A 16,372-nucleotide genomic window follows, 5' to 3' on the forward strand; every position below is an offset into this window, starting at 1 on the left:
AAGGATGGTATAAAACCTGTATGACATGAGGCCGGTATATTCGATGGTAAAAAGAGGAATTTATGTATAAACACGGAGACGTTTATGGATGACGAGAAAGCATAGCAAAGCAAATACAGAGCCGATTACAAGCGACCAATAAGCAAGGGACAAAATGAGCGACGGGGGATAGGAGTGGGAAAATACAGTGTCAGCATCACATAGCGTGGGTCAACAACGGGGATGAGCGGGGGGATACAGCCTTCTGAGTAGCGATACAATGTCGTGGGGCAAGGCGCACTGCCAAATGCCAAAATATACGGATAATACAAACGCGGTCTGCCGAGCGGCCAGTCAGCCTATCATACTGGCTCGAACACGATGGACCACTCGTCCCCCTGGGCGGGAACGAGGCCCGCGAATCGCGTTCTCCCACACAAAAAGTCAACCCGCCTCAGCCCTCTGCGACGCTCCTCCGTGCGGCGAGGTTCCTCCAACGCGTCACAGCGGGTCACGAACGCGGCATAGACAGCGGAGTACATGGCGGGATCCGCCTTGAGCTCGTCGTACTCCAGGCCCTTGACGAGCGTCCGGAGGTGGACGTATATCCCGATCATGACGTCTAGGACCGTCACCGCCTCCACCTCCGCAATTTCGGGCTTGATCGACAGCTTCCAGGGGAAACGGGTGCCCTGGAGGGTCATCTCTGCCACAGGAGGGTATGTGGCGCAGGAGCTCAGGACTTCGGCGTCTATCCCCTCGCTGGACACGCGCCTCGACGCATCAAAGGATATATGCAAGGGCGACAGGTAGCGGTGGAGAGAGGCGCGGGTCTCCTCAGGGGGGACGACCGGCGGTTGTGGTGCAAGCTCTGTGTAGAGATCGGGGGAGGCGGCAATGGACGGGTATGATTCTGGGTTGGGCTTTGGAGCAAACGTGTAGATGTCCAAGGCAGACGGGGGAGTGGATGGCCCCGAGGAGGAAAGAGTCGAGGACGTGGACTCCGGAGAAGAGCTGCCCTTGAAACGCACGCGACGAGGGCTCGACATCACGGAAGGCGAGTGTCAGCGGTGGGGATGATGCAATAAGGTTAGAAGTGGGTGGTGAAACTGGGTGGGAGGAATTGGGACGCAAGAATAGAGAGGGGGGGGTTTAAATGAACGTGGGGATGGGCACCGCGGTGCAGCTGAAAGCCCTAGCCAGGACGATGAAGCAGCCATTGACAAGTAGCGGCGCCGTCTGCACGGTGAACTGTATACAAAACTCGATCAGCCGGTGCGCAGATTATCCACTCACTGCTTGTAGTCTGCACAACTAGCCGTGACTCGGACCTGTAGAATTGGGGGAGCTCGGCGGTGTCCTTGGTTTTACATGACTCGCCCGAAGAATGCTGCCTTTTCGGTCCCAGGCACGTCCGGCCCGTGCCCCAGAATGACCACATATGGTGTACTGGTCGGGGAGCTGGACGGCAAGGACAGCAGAGAAAGGGGATCCGGAAGGGCGCGCGTTGATGAACGTGCATCCTACTAGCCGTCTCTCGAACAAGCAATCGCAGCGCCGTCGTTGCTCACTCATACACACGGGACTGTGATAGATCGTGATAATCCACGCGACGCATATTTCAATTATGCCGGCCATCGAAAACTCAATCTTGAGCAAGCTCCATCCGTTGATAGTGATCCTTCCTCGCCCTTTGACCCCACCTGAGCCAACCCCGCTCCCCGCTCGCTCGCCTGACCTCCCCATTCCGCAATACCTGGTACGTCGTCCCCCTCCAGTCGACCTCGTTCCCCACTATCGCCAACAGCCAGATGGGGAACGCGAGCACTTCCCGCACAGCCCACGCCGCGATGAAGCCCCACCGCTTAGACGCCGGCAAGGGGTACCCAGCCAACGACGCGTATACATCCAAGTCGACCAGAATCCATAACAAGAAATGCATGGGGATAAACAGCCACGCGGGGAACCTGAAGAGGTACCGCAGGCATGCCGAGGCGACGGCACCCAGCGCGACGGACTCCGTCAGCGGTTCGACCAGAGTCGCGGCCAGCGTCATGTGCTTGCGGACGCGGATCCAGCGGACGCGCCGCCACACGTAGTCCGACAGAGACATGTTCCCGATCGCGTTCAGCGCGATGTCGCAGGAGAGGTCGTGGCGGACGTCGAGCTCGTGCCAGAGCGCGCCCGCGATCATGTTGTCCTCCGCAAGGAACCGCCCGAAAGCGGCCAATCCGCGTTCCGGCGGCGGCTCGTCTCCCGCGTGCGTGCGGGGTTTGAGCGATCCATCGACGCGTTCAAGGTCCGAGCGGCGGTAGAGGTTCGACTTTCCCATGACGCACGAGTCAACGGCCACGGTGTTGATCGCGATGTACATCTTCGCGTGGTTCGTGTTCAGAAAGGCCTCCTCTATCCGGGAGCCAAGCGTGAGCTGGTGCGCGAAGGCGAAGGGAACGTGGTGCACGAGGGCTATGCGCCTAGGACCAGGTATCGGAGGGGGTGGTCGGTTTAGGATATCGACCGCGCGCGCGAGGGTACCGGGAGCGACCGTGACGTTTGAATCGAGGACCCAGAGTATATCGTGCGCAGCCTCTCGGTACGATCGGATAAGGTTGTTGACTTTGGGATTGACTCCGACGATTTCCTCTCCTGGAGAGATCGGCGTCATCTTGCGGCCGCGCGGGCACTGACATGTGTGACGGCGCACCTACGATGACTCTGGCGTTCGTGCCAGGGTACTTGGCCACCAACTCGCGAATAACGGGCAGCGCCTGGTCATCCTCGTCCGCAACCGACAGGAGGAGCTCGAAGTTGGGATATTCTTGCACGAAAGACGACTCGAGGTTTTCGTAAAGATTCGTGTCCAAGCCCTTGATGGGCCTGAGGATAGAAACGCCCGGTGCGGTCTGTGCAGAGGACGATGAAAGAGGTGATCGTGGGCGGATTCGGTAGCGCTTGCGACTGCAAAGCCATCAGGAAGGAACAGCATGAACGAGGCTGAGCATCAACGTACGCAGACCAGCAGCCCAGCAGCCCAACCGACCAGATGGCACCGTACCAGACTAGGCCGGCGACAGCGATGCCCAGAGGCAAGGCACTCCTCTCGAATATAGCGCTCGGCACGTCTTCAGGCGAGTTCATTGGCACTGTGGCCGGCGTCGTGTATGCAGGCAAGCCGCGAAACGCGGTTGAGCCGTCTTGATGCGAGCTGGTCAAGGGTAAGGATCACTGCGGGGCGCCCGTTCGTCATCGCCCGCGGGGTCGGGCAAGAACGGTACAGAACAAACGTGTCCGGTCTTCATATAAGGAATTTCACATACAATTCGAAGAGCGTCGCCAGAACAGAACATGTATGTACGGGAGTGTGCAGGGGCTCAGGCAAGCTCCCGCAGATCAAATACGTCTACGGTATTCTTCCACGCTTTCTCTACCACCTTGTCGAAGGGCACGCCCTCGTTCAGTCTGTGAATCACCCATGCCACGCCCCCGATCGCGCTGGCCTCGTTCCTGCCCTTCACGGGCTTCCCGTATACAAACCTCTCGGGCTTGGTGAATGGTGGGAAGTACAGCGCACGCAGGGAGGCGGGCAACGTGTCGAGGTGTTTCTTGGAAGCGTGGGTAGAAGACATCGAGCACCACGGGGCATCTACACGCAATGAACACTTGCTCGGCGGGAATGAGGATGCGGGATTACCAGTCTCGAACATGATTTTTTCAGGACGGATCGATCGCGCAGCGGCCAGGTTCTCCTCCGTTTTCAGCGAACACCCGTTCACGCTGCGGCCACGCACTCCCAAATCAGCCGCTCGACCAACACGCCAACGCACGCCGTCACGAACCTGATATGAAACCCCATGTCCATCTGAAGTGCTCGTCGTCAACGTCAGCGTCAACAGAAGAGGGTGCGACGCACATATTCTTTACATTCTTCGATCGAGCCCGTGAAGCTGTGAACGACGCCTCCCTTGCCGCCCACCGCCCTGCCGCCGTCCTCGCCGAACCCCTCCTCGCGGAGGATCTGCACGAGGTCCCTATGCGCCGCGCGCGAATGGAGGAACAGCGGCAGATGGTGCTTCCTAGCGAGGCCCAACTGCGCACCTGTGGCCGCCGCCGACGACGACGAGAGCGAGAATGAGTCTGCCTGGCGGACGCGACGCGCACATGCTCGAAGGCGCGCTCACGGAAATGCCGCTTCTGCACGTCGGGAGACGCAAAATGCGTGCGGTCATAATCGAGCCCGCACTCCCCCACGGCAACGACCCTGCCGCGGCCTGTCCGATTAGCCCGGATGAGCGCGTCGAGCGCGCGCAGGTAGGCCTCCGCGCCTTCCGGGTGCTTCTCGAATTCGGTCGAGTGCGTCGGGTGGCAGCCGACGGTCGCGTAGAGGCCTGTTCTCGAGAATTGCGAGATTAGCCTGGCAGTATACATGATACAACGGGACGCGACATACCATGCTCCTTCGCGAGTTCCAGAGCTTCCTTTGATTCGCGCAGGCTGCCGCCGGTGACGATCATGGACTTTACACCCGCCGCCTTCGAGCGCTCCAGCATAGCCCCAAAGTCATCTATCTCCGTGCGTCGGCACCGACACATCGCACCAGCACACGAACCAACAGACACGACGCACCATTGTGTTTCTTGCGCCCGTTATAATGTCCTCGGAACACCGGATCCGTGAGGTTCACTGCGCCAGCGACGCCCTAGTCAACACAACAGTGCCAACACAGCCTCGACGCCGAACGGGTCTGACGAACCTCCGATATCTGCGATGCATCGCACGCAGGCGTGAGACGCATCCACACGCTATGCGGGGTCAGAGATGCGCACCGATGAACCTGAAGTTCACGTTCTCAGCGGGCTTGGCGGCGATCACCGTGACGGGCATGATGGGTGGTACGGCGGAGCGAGATGACGAGCGCACGAAGCAAGAGACAGCGACTGATACTGTATGCGTCGGCCTTGATCGCGTGATCGCTGGTATCATGGGGGGCGAGCGACACAGCAAGCACGATGTCCTTCATCTGCGAACACAGCCAGGGTCGACACAAGCGATCGTCTGACTTCCTCAGCCAAAAGCCATGATGCTTCGGAGATTAGGGCGCTGTGTAGAACTCCTAATTTTTAACCGGGTTAATAACAGGTGTTAATAACGCGGAGAACACGACCGGATGCTGACCGGGTCCGGCCGGGTCCGCTCATTGCAAATTAAACCCGCGCCAAGTAACCGGACTCCCGACGCCGGCCTCCGTCGTCGCTCACCGGCGCAAAAAAAAAAAACTGAGCAAATTATTCTGCCCCTCCTCGCAAGGTGGAAAAAGTGTACTAGCCCACCGCGAGGGTCGAACTCGCAGCCTTCAGATACCCGCCTATAAGAGTCTGACGCTCTATCCGATTGAGCTAGGCGGGCTGTGGTAGTGTGTGCATTGTCGGCATCATGCTCGGCGCAGACGATGTGCAGGCGCCCAACGCACATAGACGCCCACGATCACATACTTATCACGGTGCCACACGACCGACTGCCACTCAGCCAAAGCCGAACACATCACCGCGATAGACAAGAAAAAACAAACAGGACATAGATCATGAAGCAAAGAGTATTAAATCTTAGAGCTTAGCTTAGACGGCAACGCAACACAACGCAAAATAAAGAAATAAAGAAACAAAAAGACAGCGGACGAGGAAAAAGGCAAGTGTATAATTTCGCAACAACAACGCGCAAAACAAGACCTGCGGGAGTTCGATGGTGGTAAAAAAGGGATTCGAGGGGGTTCCGGGTATACTACATACACGCTCACAAGCAAGTAAGTAAGTAGGTAGGTAGGTAGGTAGCACGGACTCCGACATCTTTACCGCGTAAAAATGAACATTCGTATCGTATCGGGGGTAGAGACGGCGGGGGTCCGGCGCGTGTAAGGGAGGAACAGGGAGGAAGGGGGGGAGGGGGCAACCGAAAGGGTATTTTTCATCGAAGGAAAGGGATGAAGAAAGAACGCGCAAGAACGTCCAGCGGCTCGAGACCCGAGAATTCATAGACAACGTATAAATAAAAAGAAAAAAGCGCAAACCGAAAAGTCGACGGGCCGTCCTTGTATATGCGCAAAGTCCACGAGGGGGCAGGTAGGGTAGCAAGTGGGGAGGGCGGAGGGGGCGAGGCGCGCGTGGGAAAGGGTCGTCAGGTAGGAGTTAGTATCTAAGACAGTCGCGAGCAGAGACGTCGCAGCGGCGCAGCCGTGGCCCCGTCCGCCCACAGCACAGCAAAGGTCCTCTAGTACACAGCACCACACAGGCCTGCACGGCGGTCGCCGGACCGAGCCGAACCACCGAGTCGCATCGAGCGCATCAGCAGCACACGTGCCGCGTGCGTGGGGGAGGAGCCGGCCGCGATCAGCAACAAACGAGGGAGACGGCGTCAGGCCAACGGGGGGGGTAAAACAAACGAATGGATTGCATACATCAACGACTCGACTCTGTGTCCGACTCTGTCTGACGCGCGACGAAAGAACGCACGCCACGCACGAACGAACGGAAGAGGAGCAACGCGTTCAACGCCCCGCCCCACGCCTCACGCCCACGCCGGCCCCCCCGCTCTTCACTCACCCTCCTCAGTAGCCCGCGCCCCGATTATAGTCGTACGGGTTCGGCACCTCGTACCCGCCCGTCTGGTGGTGCAACGGCACGCCGTACTGATCGTACCCGCGCGCCATGCTCGGCCCGCGCGTGAGCGGCATCTGGCCCATCTGGCCCATCTGACCCATCTGACCCATCTGCGGCGGGGCGGGGCTCACGCCGCGCGCGAGGTCCGCATAACCGCCGACGGGCGCAAAGTTCGCGGGACCCGCGGTGAAGTCGTGGTCGGGGATCGGGTTCAGCGGCGCGGGCGCATTGTTCGCCGTCGCGCCGTACCCGCCCGCACCAGCGCCGGCGCCTCCCGCCGCGCTCTCGTGGCCCGAGGAGTGGAAGGACGACGCGTTGGACGGCACGCGGCGATGCGTCGGCAGCCCGCTGTCGTGGTCTGTCGGCTGCCAATCGATCGGCTGCATGCGGTCCTCGAACTGGGACGAGGGCCTGAACTTCCACTTGCGGATGATGGTCCATATGAGCGCGGTGCCACCGATGCAGGAGGCGATCACGATGAGTATGGTGATCGCGGTGTGGGAGATGGACGAGTTGCCGGACTTCTTGGACGTGTCCGAGCTCGCGGAGGCCGTGGCGGCCGCAGCGGAGACAGAGCTGAAGACGGTTTTCACGGCAGCGGCGGAGGATGCGGCGGCCGCTTCAGAGGACGCGGACGCCTGCACAAAGTTGACGGACTGCGAGGTCTCGACGGCGTGCGTGGTTTGTGCGGCCGCGGACGAAGTGGGTGTGGCCGAGGTGGAAGAGGCGCTTGAGAGGGATGCGGTAGACGACGCAGTGTTAGTGAGCACACCAATGATGCTACCGAGAAGGTCTGTGGAGGACGCAGCCTGGAGGAGAGATAAGGAATGAAACGTGAGCAAACGATGTAACCAGGGAAGACGACCGGTCGTCAGATGGGAGGAACGTGGATACTGACCGAGCTAGTAGCAGCAGACGAAGCGGCGCTAGAAGTGGCAGCGCTCGAGGCAGCGGAAGAGGTGGCAGCGGCTGATGTGGCCGCAGCGGACGATGCGGCAGAGGCAGAGGCGGAGGCTGCGGCAGAGGCAGAGGTGGCAGCACTGGCGCTGGCGGATGCGGAAGACGAGACGGCGGCAGAGGACGACTCGCTGGGGGGGTTGCCTGCTGCGCCGAGAGCGGGCTGGTTGTCACCGCCGGTGATTATGCTGCTGAGCGAGGTCGCGCGTTTTCTGACCATGCGGGTGAGGTCTTCGCCATGGGGGCGACGGGGGGCAGGAGCAAAGCCTTTAGCGTCTGCGGTTGTGGAGGCGATTGTGAGCGCGAGGGCGACGTATAAAACGAGCGTGAGGGCAAGCTTGCTGGGCTTGGCGATAAACATAGTCGAGTGTGTTGTGGTTGCGTGTGTGCGCGAATTATATGATACTGGGTGATGGGAGGAGGGAGGGACGAGCGGCGAACTCAGACAAAGCTGACGGACGGCCTTGTTGGAGATTGACGGTGCGCTGCTTCGGCCGGGGAGGAGAGGTGGAGGATATGTGGATGGAGTCTGTTGGAAAAGGAACGGGAACAGCAAAAAGCAAAAAGGAAGTGGGGGGAAGGAAGAGAGAAGCGAAGCGAGGCCAGCACCACCAGGGCGAGGAACGGGGGTCGAAACGGGGAGCACGGGGATGTGGAGAGAAAAGGGAGGAGAGAGACGCGGATGAGCAGACTCGCGTCGGGGAGGAGGAGGAGAGAAGGGAAACGCTCACTGAGACCGCGGGGGGAACGGACGAGCCGAGGAATCGAGAGAGCAAGAGAGGCGAGGAAGGAGCGTGAGGGCACAGCAGCTGGCCAACGCCGTCTCGTCTGCGTCTCTGCGGCTGCTGCGTCCCCCGGTGCCTAGGTAACCACCTTCCGTTCTGGGCGCAGTCCTCCCCCGCCTCTCACTCCCGGTTCCATTCCGTTCACGCAGGGAAAAAACGGTCCTTGCCATCATCGTATACGAGTATAGTCGTCGCTAGGGTACTTACAGTCCACACCTCCCATCTCCCACCTCGACATCCAGTCCATAGTTCCTCATCAGTCGAGCGTGGGCAGCCACGTGTAGTACGCAGTGGGGAGTAACGACAGAACGCTATCGAGAAACGAATTCGAAAAAACAGATAAAAGATACTGAAAAAATCCGATGCCTCGTCCCGCGTCCCCTCTACTCGTGACTCGTCAGGCTCCACTGGTCCACCGCGACGAAGTTGGGCGTCTTGAAGTCGCTCGACTGCATTCCCGACCACTGCGGGTTGAACAGCACCTGCAGGTTGTACGTCCCCGCAGGCAAGCTGATCATCACCACCGTCACACCCGGGTTCTCCTGGTCCGACTGCCCCGCCGGCAGCGCAGGATCGTCCGAGAACCGCACCGCCAGCCCCGTCGTGAACGCCGCACCCGAAGGCGCGTTCAGGATCTCCATCTTCAACGTCTGCCCGTCCAGCGCCAGCGTCGCAGACGTCCCGCTCGAGTCCACCGTCACCGTCGCGTTCGTGTGCATCCGCCACATCACCGGCTGCGCCGCAGTGATGTCGTCCTGGATCAGCACCTGCTTGCGTCCGTTGATCAGACGCACTCCGCGCGAGAACGACGTCCTGCATGCATGAAACATCTTTCCTTTTAGCCGCCGCCGTCAATCTTTCCGAGCTTGGAATGGAACACTCACACGTCAAAGTAGGCGCTACTCAGGTCCGCGGTCCAGTACGCCGTCGAGTCGCTGGGCACATCCAGCACCGTGCTCGAGCCTTGCGTGGTGCCCGAGGTCCCATGCGTCACCTTGGGTGCCGCCAACACGTTCTGGTTCGCCTTGTTGACCAAGATCGTGTTCTGGCCCTCCGTGCGCTTGCGGTAGTACAACCACCGGTCGCTGTTCTGCGTGTCGTTGCTGAAGTAGTTCGTCGACAGGTAGTCGCCCGAGCCGAGCTCGCCCGCCCACCGCGTGCCCAGGGCGTCCAGCACAAAGTCGCCGCAGTCCAAGTCGTTGTGTGTCTGGTGGCCCTGGTTCTTTCCGGCTTTGGCCGCAACATAGAGCGCTTGGCTGTCGGTCCAGCTGCTCCGCATCGACGCCCACTGGTCCAGCTCATTGTCGAAGAAGTTGTCCAACGCAGCGCCGTCCCAGAACGCACCTGAGACGCTCGGGTCGTACCAGAACATGCTCCACGGTTCGGGCGCATCGTGCTGGTCGCGCTGGAACAGGGCGAACTGCGGCTGGTTGTACTGCGTGGCGTAGAAGATCATCGAGTTGGCGGTCGTAGAAAATTTGTTGGGTCCATGGTCACCGTAGTTGAAGAGCGAGGTCGCGCCCGTCGCGTACATGTGGTAGACACCGGTCTTATAGAAGTCGGGGTTCGTGGAAAGGAGCCCGTAGTCGGAACCGGTCGCGGTGATGAGAGCCGAGGACATCTCAGCGTGGCCGGTGGTACCGAAGTACCAGTAGTTGGCGGTTTCGGACCACGTACCATCGTCGGAAGGCGCAAGCGCGCAGTTCTTCTTGGCATCGGGGATGGTGTATCCGAGAAGCTTTTCAGCAATGCCCGTGGTATCGTCACCGATAATCGCAAGGGCTCCGAGGGTCAGGCCGCCGTTACACACGCAGTTCCAGTTACCCTCAGTGTTGTTGTTCCACCAGCCGATGAAGCCGGGGTCTCCCTCATAGGCAGAGACGCCGAGACTAAGACCGTACTTGGTCATAGTGAAGATGATCTGGCTCTTCTGGTCGTCAGTCCACATGTCGTGGAGCCAATCATATGCGATGGCAAATGCGGCTGTGAACTCGGCGGTATCGAGGAAATGAGGCGAGTTCCACTTGTCAGTGTCGGGACCAAACGATGTCGTGCCGTTGCCAGCAGCGTTCTGATCAAACACGTTGAGGGCACGTCAGCGCAAGCGAGGCGGGAGCTGCATACCTGAATCTCCTCCCACGCTCTGTCCACCCACTTGGTGTCGTTCGTCATGCGGTAGGCATATGCGAATGCCTTGATCCTCATTTTGATCTCGCGAGCATTGTCCAAGATACCGCTGGCACCGTCCATGTGGTAGACGACAGGAGGTAGAGCGGCGTACGCAGTCGCGTTTCCGAAGATGGTGTCGTTCCATCCTTTGAGGTACGGGTCGTTGGGAATGAGATTAGGCAGAGCTTGCCACTTGTAGGAGGGGGCAATAAGGCGGGGGCGGTCCGTACGGACCTCGGTGGGACTGGGGTTGGCAGGCTTGAATGAATCAGAGGGCCACGAGAGCTTGGCGTTGCTCGAGGCTACGAATGTGGGCGTCGTGAACGCGGCGGTGTTGGTCTGCACGAGGCCGAAAAACAAAGTTGCAGAACAAGGAACGGACTTGGCAACAAGGCACGACTCACAGTGGCGGGATATACAGGGATCATGAATTCGCTGTTGGTGGAGGTGGCGAATCGGCCGATGGCATTCTTCGCGCTCGCAGCAGCGCTCGCGGCTGCCTCGCCTGTGACAGCAGCGCTGCTGGCGCCGGAGGACGAGGAGCTGCTACTCTTGGATGATGAGCGTGTGCCGACGACACCGCCGACGACGGCACCGATGATAACGAGGACCAAGACGGGGACACCGATCTTGAGCCAGTTGGAGGAGCGCTTCTTGGGCATGGGAGGAGAGATGAAGCCTGTGGATTCGTTATAGTATGGATCACCAGAGCCGTACGGAGAGCTGCCGTGTTGTTGATTGTTGTTGATGGAGTTATAGCTGGCCATGGCGCTGCAGGCCGGGGTTAAGTGACGGCGCTATCAGAGGGGAGAAGATTAAAAGAAAGACAGGAGTGGGCGGTGCAGGGAAATCGGACAGGGAGACGGAGATGGGAATCGTGGTAACTGGTGCGGAAGCTCCTCCCCGTGCGTTATATACCGTAGCCTCGTTCCATTTTTAGAAGCCCGCCGCCACAAGCCTTCCCTCTCGACTATAAAAAGCATCCCACACACACAACCGCCCTGGCTCCATGATGCGAGACGTTAAATGGCGTCAAAAATAGTAGGAACAAAGGCGATGGACGAGTAGAATTATGCAGATACAGCGCTACTCCCGGATAAACACAGCCGCGGCACCCATGCCCGTCCCGATACACATCGACGTCACCAGCACCTTCCCCCCTCGGCGCTTCAGCTCGTTCAGCCCTGTCACAACCTGTCGGGCACCTGTGCAGCGTAAAGGCGCCGTCGTCGTCGTCAGGATGCATATCTAAGAAAAACGCGTCGATGAAGCGACTTATCTAGCGGATGTCCCAGAGCAATTGCCCCGCCGTTCACGTTGACCTTTTCATGGTCGAGGTCCAGTGTGCGCACGCAGTAAACCAGCATGGACGCAAAAGCTTCGTTGATCTTGGGGTGGACATTAGACACTGATCTTCAATTGATGTTGTGATGGACGATCTTACCTCAAAGATGTCGACGTCCTCTTTTGTCAGTCCCGTTGCCTCCAAAACCATCGGAATGGCGTATGTGGGCCCGATGCCCATGACACGGGGTGCGAGTCCTACGACATCGCCGTCAAAACGCACGTCTCCAATAAGTATGCAGCGCACTCACCAGCGACCGACGTCGTCACATACTTGCCCAGAATCGGCTGTCCCAGCTCCTCCGCCTTCCTCCGCGTCATCAACAACACGGCCGCAGCGCCGTCCGAATTCTGGCTCGCATTCCCTCCCGTCGTCTGAGACGGCGCCCACTGCGGGAACGCGGACCGGATCTTCAACAGCGCCTCCTTCTTCGTCCCGGCCCTGATCCCGTCGTCCCTGCTCACCACGACCGCCTCGCGCTCGCCCGTTTTCGGGTCCTTCTTGAATGCGTGGAACGGCACGATCTCGCTCTCGAACCAGCCTGAATTCTGGGCACGCTCCGCGCGCTGGAACGAAGCTGCGGCGAACGCGTCCATGTCCTCGCGCGAGATGCTGTAGTCGCCCGCGACGTTCTCGCTCGTCCAGCCCATGGGCTTGAGCGCGTCTGCGGCGGTCGCATGGCACGAGATCTCCGAGCTGGCTGGGTCGGGGCCCTGATCCGGGCTGAAGCGCGCGTCAATATAAATGAGCACCCCGACATGTTCGAGATGGGGTGGCTAGACGCACTTGAAGGTCATGCTGTCCACGCCCACAGCTAGCCCGACGCTGATTTGCCCTGCGCGAATCTGGTTCGCGATGCTCGTGACGGCCATGAGACCCGAAGAGCAGAACCGGTTCACGGTCTGCACGGGGACGGATTGGGGGATGCCGGCAGCAAGAGCAGCGGAACGGGCTTCGTACATCGGTGCGCGAGGGAGGACAGTGCCCACAGTGATGTCTCCGATGACGGAGGGATCAATCTTCGAGTGCGAGATGGCTTGCTGTTGGCGGCAGACCACGTTATAAAGCTTTCTTCGAGTAGACTATATTGACGGGCTCACCTTGAACATCTCGGTCAGGAGCTCATCGCTCCTAGATCGTTATGTCAGTTGCTGCCGCGAGATAATGTATGATACTCGAGCTCGCACCTCGTGTCCTTGAGCCCTCCAGACTTGGCCTTGCATAGCGGTGACCGGATAGCCAACGTGATGACTATATCATCTGGATTCTTGCGTTCCAAAACCGCGCGCCCTCCAGAAGGGCTAATGAGATGAGAGGCCAACTGCTTTACGCGTTCCATGGCCATGATGAGATGATGTTCTGCTCGTTAGTTTGAAAGTTCAAGTATCAGTGATGTCCAAGAGCGATAAGCGAGAGGAGCCGCGAAACACTCGCCACTTTCAGAACTGCTGGTCTTTATGTGCGTCCTGGGTCTTCGGGGAAGCTGCAAGCCGTATTACAAGCATGCGCCGGGAAACAGAGGCTCACTTGATCCGGCCGCCTCGTCGCTCGCTGAAATACGCTCAGTCAGGCCAGACTTCAAATCACAAGAACAGACAAGGCAGCCGCCTAAATGTTGGTCCTCCAGCTCGCTGCAGCGCGAATAAAAAAAAAAGCTATAAAAGGGCATAACCTCGCAGAACAACCATAGCATGTCCCGAGCAGTCGGAAGTTGGGTGCTCTTCCGATGATTATCCCCGCATTCCATGACGTCACCTCCTTGCACGGGGACCCACAAGCGTCAAGAACATATACGCCGACCGCTTTCAATACGACAAGCCAAGTAGATGTATGCATTACTCTAGTTCAAAGTACAACTCTCTCTCGGGCGTCTTTTTTTGGTCTTCCTCTAACCCTCCATCATCTGATCTTCTGGAGGCGCACCTCCACCTTCCTGCTGACGCTCCTTCCGTGTTGCCTGCACGACATCGTCGACGCGAAGGAGCACGCGGGCAGCCTGTAGAAAGAGCGCGTGAGTGAGTACACGTTAGATGTGGCATAAGTATAGAGCTATCACCAACCTCGATAGCCGTTTTGAATGTCTGGATCTGGATGGACGATAAGATCGTTCAGTCGCGGTAAAACACAGAACAACGACGAGACATACCTTCACGCTCGCTGACTCGTACAAACCGTACGTTTTCATGTCAACGATCTTTCCAGTGTCGCCGTTAATGCCCCACGAATGCTCGCCATTCGCGTGTTTCGCCTACGGAGAAAACATATGTCAAACATGTATTTTTGGTCGGAGCACAGGATGTCAACTCACCCTCAACTCGGTAAGGACCCGGATCACGTTTCCACCGCTGTTCTGAATGAGCGTCCGGGGGATGACCTCCATCGCATCGGCGACAGCGCGGAAGGGGCCCGCCTCGACACCGGGAACGCTGCGCGCGTGCGCGTGCAACCCAACGGACACGGCCATCTCGGTCGCACCCCCACCTGGGATCAGCGTCGGGTTGAAGAACACGTTGCGCGCGACGGACATCGCATCAGCGAGATTGCGGTCAACCTCGTTCAGGACATCCTTCGAAGGCCCACGGAGAAGGATCGTGCAGGCTTTTGGTGTCTCGCACTCAGTGAGGAAGGTGAAGTATCTGGGCAGAGTTTAATCAGAGATGGTGAAGCCACAACGAGGGATCCGACACGCACTCGTCGCCTAGTTTTTCGATGTTGAAGAGGCCACATTTTGTTCCGACGTCAGCCTCACGAAGGTCTTCGACGCGGTTGACGATCGTTGCGCCCACAGCGCGAGCAATACGGTTGTTGTCTGACTTGCGGACACGTCGGAGGGCCGAGACGTTGGCCTTGGCAAGGAAATACTGCGCGTAGTCTGTGTACCAACATAAGCCAACGGAATTATAGCAGACGAAGTGTGCATACCAGAAACACCCTTCTCAGTAATAACGAGGTCGGGCTTGAATTCCAAGATGCGATCGACCAACCCCTTGACCTGCTCCTCCTCGATCTGATTGATCCGCGCGTAGTCCGCCTCCTTCGAGATCTCGATGTTCGTCTGACTCTCACCCTTCTTGTACTCCAACGGGCAGTCGAGCAGGATGATGCGCGGGTTCTGGATCCGCCGACGCATCTGCGGGTGTGTGATGTCCTTGTTGAGCATGACGCCGTTCAGAACGCAGCTCTGTTCGATCTCCCCTCCAGGAACCTTCTCCACGCGGGCATAACGCTTAATGTCGACCGTGCGAATCCCGTTCTCTACAGACGAGACAGTGCGGACGGCTTGCAGCGCAAGACGACACATGAGCTCAGACCAGCGGATGACAAATTTCGTTCCAATGGAAGTTTTGATGAGGGAGAGCATCTGCTCATCGTCGGTGGTGTCGATGGGGATGGAGATACGCTGCACGATGTCGAGAGCGGTCTGGAGCGCCTTATTGTAGGCGGCGATGATCACCACGGGGTGGATATCGCGTTGGAGTTGAGAGAGCGACTGTGCGAGGATCTCGCCCGCTGGAGGGGGCCGTCAAAAAAGCGTCAACGCGGTATAAAACACGAACGCACCGAGGACAATGACACTCGTCGTTCCGTCGCCGCACTCCTCATCCTGCGTCCGGCTCAGCTCAATCATGTTCTTCGCAGCCGGATGCGCGACCTCGATTTCACGGAGGATGGCATTCCCGTCGTTAGTCAACCTGTCCAAACTCGCGGTGAGCATCGGAGACGGCAGGCAGAGATATGGGACGCACAGGATACCGCCCATTGGATCCAAGATCATCTTGAGCATGGCCTTTGGACCCAGACACGTCCGGATAACATCTGCGACAGTCTATGGATGCAAGAGCGGGTGAATGCAGTCATTTGGGCTCCGAGAAAGAGTGTGACCTTTGCAGCAGTGATATTGGAGATCTGCGCCTTCCGCCCCGACTGCCTCTCCGGGGCGGTGTCTACACGATGTATTTAGCAGAGACCGAGGACGGCTAATATGAGGCTCACTCATAACAAAAACTGGTGTCTGTCCGCCTGCCTGCATCTTGATTTTACTGGAAAGTCGTGAGCGGGATGTCGGAGGCTAGGACTGGCAGGAACTCGAACGGGATTGGTGACGAATTGCTGAATAATAATAGATATTGGTACTTTCCGAGGATTCATACAGATATCTGCTATAAAGGGCTCGAATGTGGTCTCATTCTCTATATGCGTCCGGATATCGCCTTTTTGTTACATCATGTAAAGACGCCTCTTCCGGTCAAGAATTCTCAGCCTCACCTGGTTAAGCGAGTTCAAGGCCCGCCTAGCTCAATCGGATAGAGCGTCAGACTCTTACAGGCGGGTATCTGAAGGCTGCGAGTTCGACCCTCGCGGTGGGCTAGTCAATTTTGATTTTTGTGTCTGGTCATCACTGGATTTTGGCTCCACGTTAGTCGTCTTCAGATGTAAATTCTCGACTGCATGCCAATTATTTCAGCGCGTGAGGGTGCGCGCACACC

General features: G+C 58.4%; 7 protein-coding genes across 7 annotated transcripts; all 7 read right to left on the reverse strand.

Annotated features, from left to right (window-relative positions):
- Window positions 1-341: 341 nt before the first annotated feature.
- Window positions 342-1,028, reverse strand: HETIRDRAFT_447557 (uncharacterized protein; the record flags this gene model as incomplete). The annotated part of the gene is made up of 1 exon (XM_009542592.1): window positions 342-1,028. One exon carries the CDS (start codon window positions 1,026-1,028, stop codon window positions 342-344), a length of 687 nt encoding a protein of 228 aa, XP_009540887.1.
- Window positions 1,029-1,513: 485 nt separating this feature from the next.
- HETIRDRAFT_30717 (glycosyltransferase family 21 protein) lies at window positions 1,514-3,145 on the reverse strand. Its single transcript, XM_009541987.1, has 3 exons — window positions 2,990-3,145; window positions 2,684-2,937; window positions 1,514-2,625 (listed from the first exon to the last, which is right to left on the reverse strand). Exons 1-3 carry the CDS (start codon window positions 3,115-3,117, stop codon window positions 1,625-1,627), a joined length of 1,383 nt encoding a protein of 460 aa, XP_009540282.1. The 5' UTR covers window positions 3,118-3,145; the 3' UTR covers window positions 1,514-1,624.
- Window positions 3,146-3,275: 130 nt separating this feature from the next.
- On the reverse strand, window positions 3,276-5,001 carry HETIRDRAFT_406762 (uncharacterized protein). The gene is made up of 9 exons (XM_009542593.1): window positions 4,803-5,001; window positions 4,730-4,738; window positions 4,603-4,659; window positions 4,427-4,540; window positions 4,158-4,364; window positions 3,890-4,074; window positions 3,816-3,838; window positions 3,671-3,753; window positions 3,276-3,622 (listed from the first exon to the last, which is right to left on the reverse strand). Exons 1-9 carry the CDS (start codon window positions 4,858-4,860, stop codon window positions 3,351-3,353), a joined length of 1,008 nt encoding a protein of 335 aa, XP_009540888.1. The 5' UTR covers window positions 4,861-5,001; the 3' UTR covers window positions 3,276-3,350.
- A 1,394-nt stretch (window positions 5,002-6,395) lies between these two features.
- Window positions 6,396-7,947, reverse strand: HETIRDRAFT_456750 (uncharacterized protein; the record flags this gene model as incomplete). The annotated part of the gene is made up of 2 exons (XM_009542594.1): window positions 6,396-7,438; window positions 7,528-7,947. 2 exons carry the CDS (start codon window positions 7,945-7,947, stop codon window positions 6,578-6,580), a joined length of 1,281 nt encoding a protein of 426 aa, XP_009540889.1. The 3' UTR covers window positions 6,396-6,577.
- A 566-nt stretch (window positions 7,948-8,513) lies between these two features.
- HETIRDRAFT_377607 (uncharacterized protein) lies at window positions 8,514-11,392 on the reverse strand. Its single transcript, XM_009542595.1, has 4 exons — window positions 10,945-11,392; window positions 10,496-10,879; window positions 9,256-10,442; window positions 8,514-9,184 (listed from the first exon to the last, which is right to left on the reverse strand). The coding sequence occupies exons 1-4, from the start codon at window positions 11,305-11,307 to the stop codon at window positions 8,755-8,757; spliced, it is 2,364 nt and encodes a 787-aa protein (XP_009540890.1). The 5' UTR covers window positions 11,308-11,392; the 3' UTR covers window positions 8,514-8,754.
- A 155-nt stretch (window positions 11,393-11,547) lies between these two features.
- On the reverse strand, window positions 11,548-13,290 carry HETIRDRAFT_468663 (uncharacterized protein). The gene is made up of 7 exons (XM_009542596.1): window positions 13,073-13,290; window positions 12,986-13,016; window positions 12,672-12,925; window positions 12,136-12,608; window positions 11,985-12,082; window positions 11,820-11,928; window positions 11,548-11,754 (listed from the first exon to the last, which is right to left on the reverse strand). Exons 1-7 carry the CDS (start codon window positions 13,228-13,230, stop codon window positions 11,627-11,629), a joined length of 1,251 nt encoding a protein of 416 aa, XP_009540891.1. The 5' UTR covers window positions 13,231-13,290; the 3' UTR covers window positions 11,548-11,626.
- Window positions 13,291-13,661: 371 nt separating this feature from the next.
- Window positions 13,662-15,966, reverse strand: HETIRDRAFT_153687 (uncharacterized protein). The gene is made up of 10 exons (XM_009542597.1): window positions 15,879-15,966; window positions 15,768-15,829; window positions 15,632-15,711; window positions 15,447-15,577; window positions 14,808-15,395; window positions 14,577-14,757; window positions 14,194-14,521; window positions 14,032-14,133; window positions 13,946-13,972; window positions 13,662-13,881 (listed from the first exon to the last, which is right to left on the reverse strand). Exons 1-10 carry the CDS (start codon window positions 15,913-15,915, stop codon window positions 13,774-13,776), a joined length of 1,644 nt encoding a protein of 547 aa, XP_009540892.1. The 5' UTR covers window positions 15,916-15,966; the 3' UTR covers window positions 13,662-13,773.
- Window positions 15,967-16,372: the final 406 nt, after the last annotated feature.

The sequence above is a fragment of the Heterobasidion irregulare genome, assembly GCF_000320585.1.
Source record: "Heterobasidion irregulare TC 32-1 unplaced genomic scaffold scaffold_01, whole genome shotgun sequence".
NCBI lineage: Eukaryota > Fungi > Basidiomycota > Agaricomycetes > Russulales > Bondarzewiaceae > Heterobasidion > Heterobasidion irregulare.

Coding starts and splice junctions, on each gene's coding strand:
- HETIRDRAFT_30717 (XM_009541987.1), bottom strand. CDS start 3,117: ATGAACTCGCCTGAAGACGTGCCGAGCGCTATATTCGAGAGGAGTGCC. Junction 2,938..2,989: donor CTGCTGGGCTGCTGGTCTGC/GTACGTTGATGC, acceptor ATGGCTTTGCAG/TCGCAAGCGCTACCGAATCC. Junction 2,626..2,683: donor GAACGCCAGAGTCATCGTAG/GTGCGCCGTCAC, acceptor CGATCTCTCCAG/GAGAGGAAATCGTCGGAGTC.
- HETIRDRAFT_377607 (XM_009542595.1), bottom strand. CDS start 11,307: ATGGCCAGCTATAACTCCATCAACAACAATCAACAACACGGCAGCTCT. Junction 10,880..10,944: donor TCCCTGTATATCCCGCCACT/GTGAGTCGTGCC, acceptor GGCCTCGTGCAG/ACCAACACCGCCGCGTTCAC. Junction 10,443..10,495: donor GAGCGTGGGAGGAGATTCAG/GTATGCAGCTCC, acceptor GTGTTTGATCAG/AACGCTGCTGGCAACGGCAC.
- HETIRDRAFT_406762 (XM_009542593.1), bottom strand. CDS start 4,860: ATGCCCGTCACGGTGATCGCCGCCAAGCCCGCTGAGAACGTGAACTTC. Junction 4,541..4,602: donor CGGGCGCAAGAAACACAATG/GTGCGTCGTGTC, acceptor GCACGGAGATAG/ATGACTTTGGGGCTATGCTG. Junction 3,623..3,670: donor AAAAATCATGTTCGAGACTG/GTAATCCCGCAT, acceptor CATTGCGTGTAG/ATGCCCCGTGGTGCTCGATG.
- HETIRDRAFT_153687 (XM_009542597.1), bottom strand. CDS start 15,915: ATGCAGGCAGGCGGACAGACACCAGTTTTTGTTATGA. Junction 15,830..15,878: donor GACACCAGTTTTTGTTATGA/GTGAGCCTCATA, acceptor TACATCGTGTAG/ACACCGCCCCGGAGAGGCAG. Junction 14,522..14,576: donor ATCGAAAAACTAGGCGACGA/GTGCGTGTCGGA, acceptor AACTCTGCCCAG/ATACTTCACCTTCCTCACTG.
- HETIRDRAFT_468663 (XM_009542596.1), bottom strand. CDS start 13,230: ATGGCCATGGAACGCGTAAAGCAGTTGGCCTCTCATCTCATTAGCCCT. Junction 11,929..11,984: donor AGGACGTCGACATCTTTGAG/GTAAGATCGTCC, acceptor GTCCACCCCAAG/ATCAACGAAGCTTTTGCGTC. Junction 11,755..11,819: donor TGCTCTGGGACATCCGCTAG/ATAAGTCGCTTC, acceptor CGGCGCCTTTAC/GCTGCACAGGTGCCCGACAG.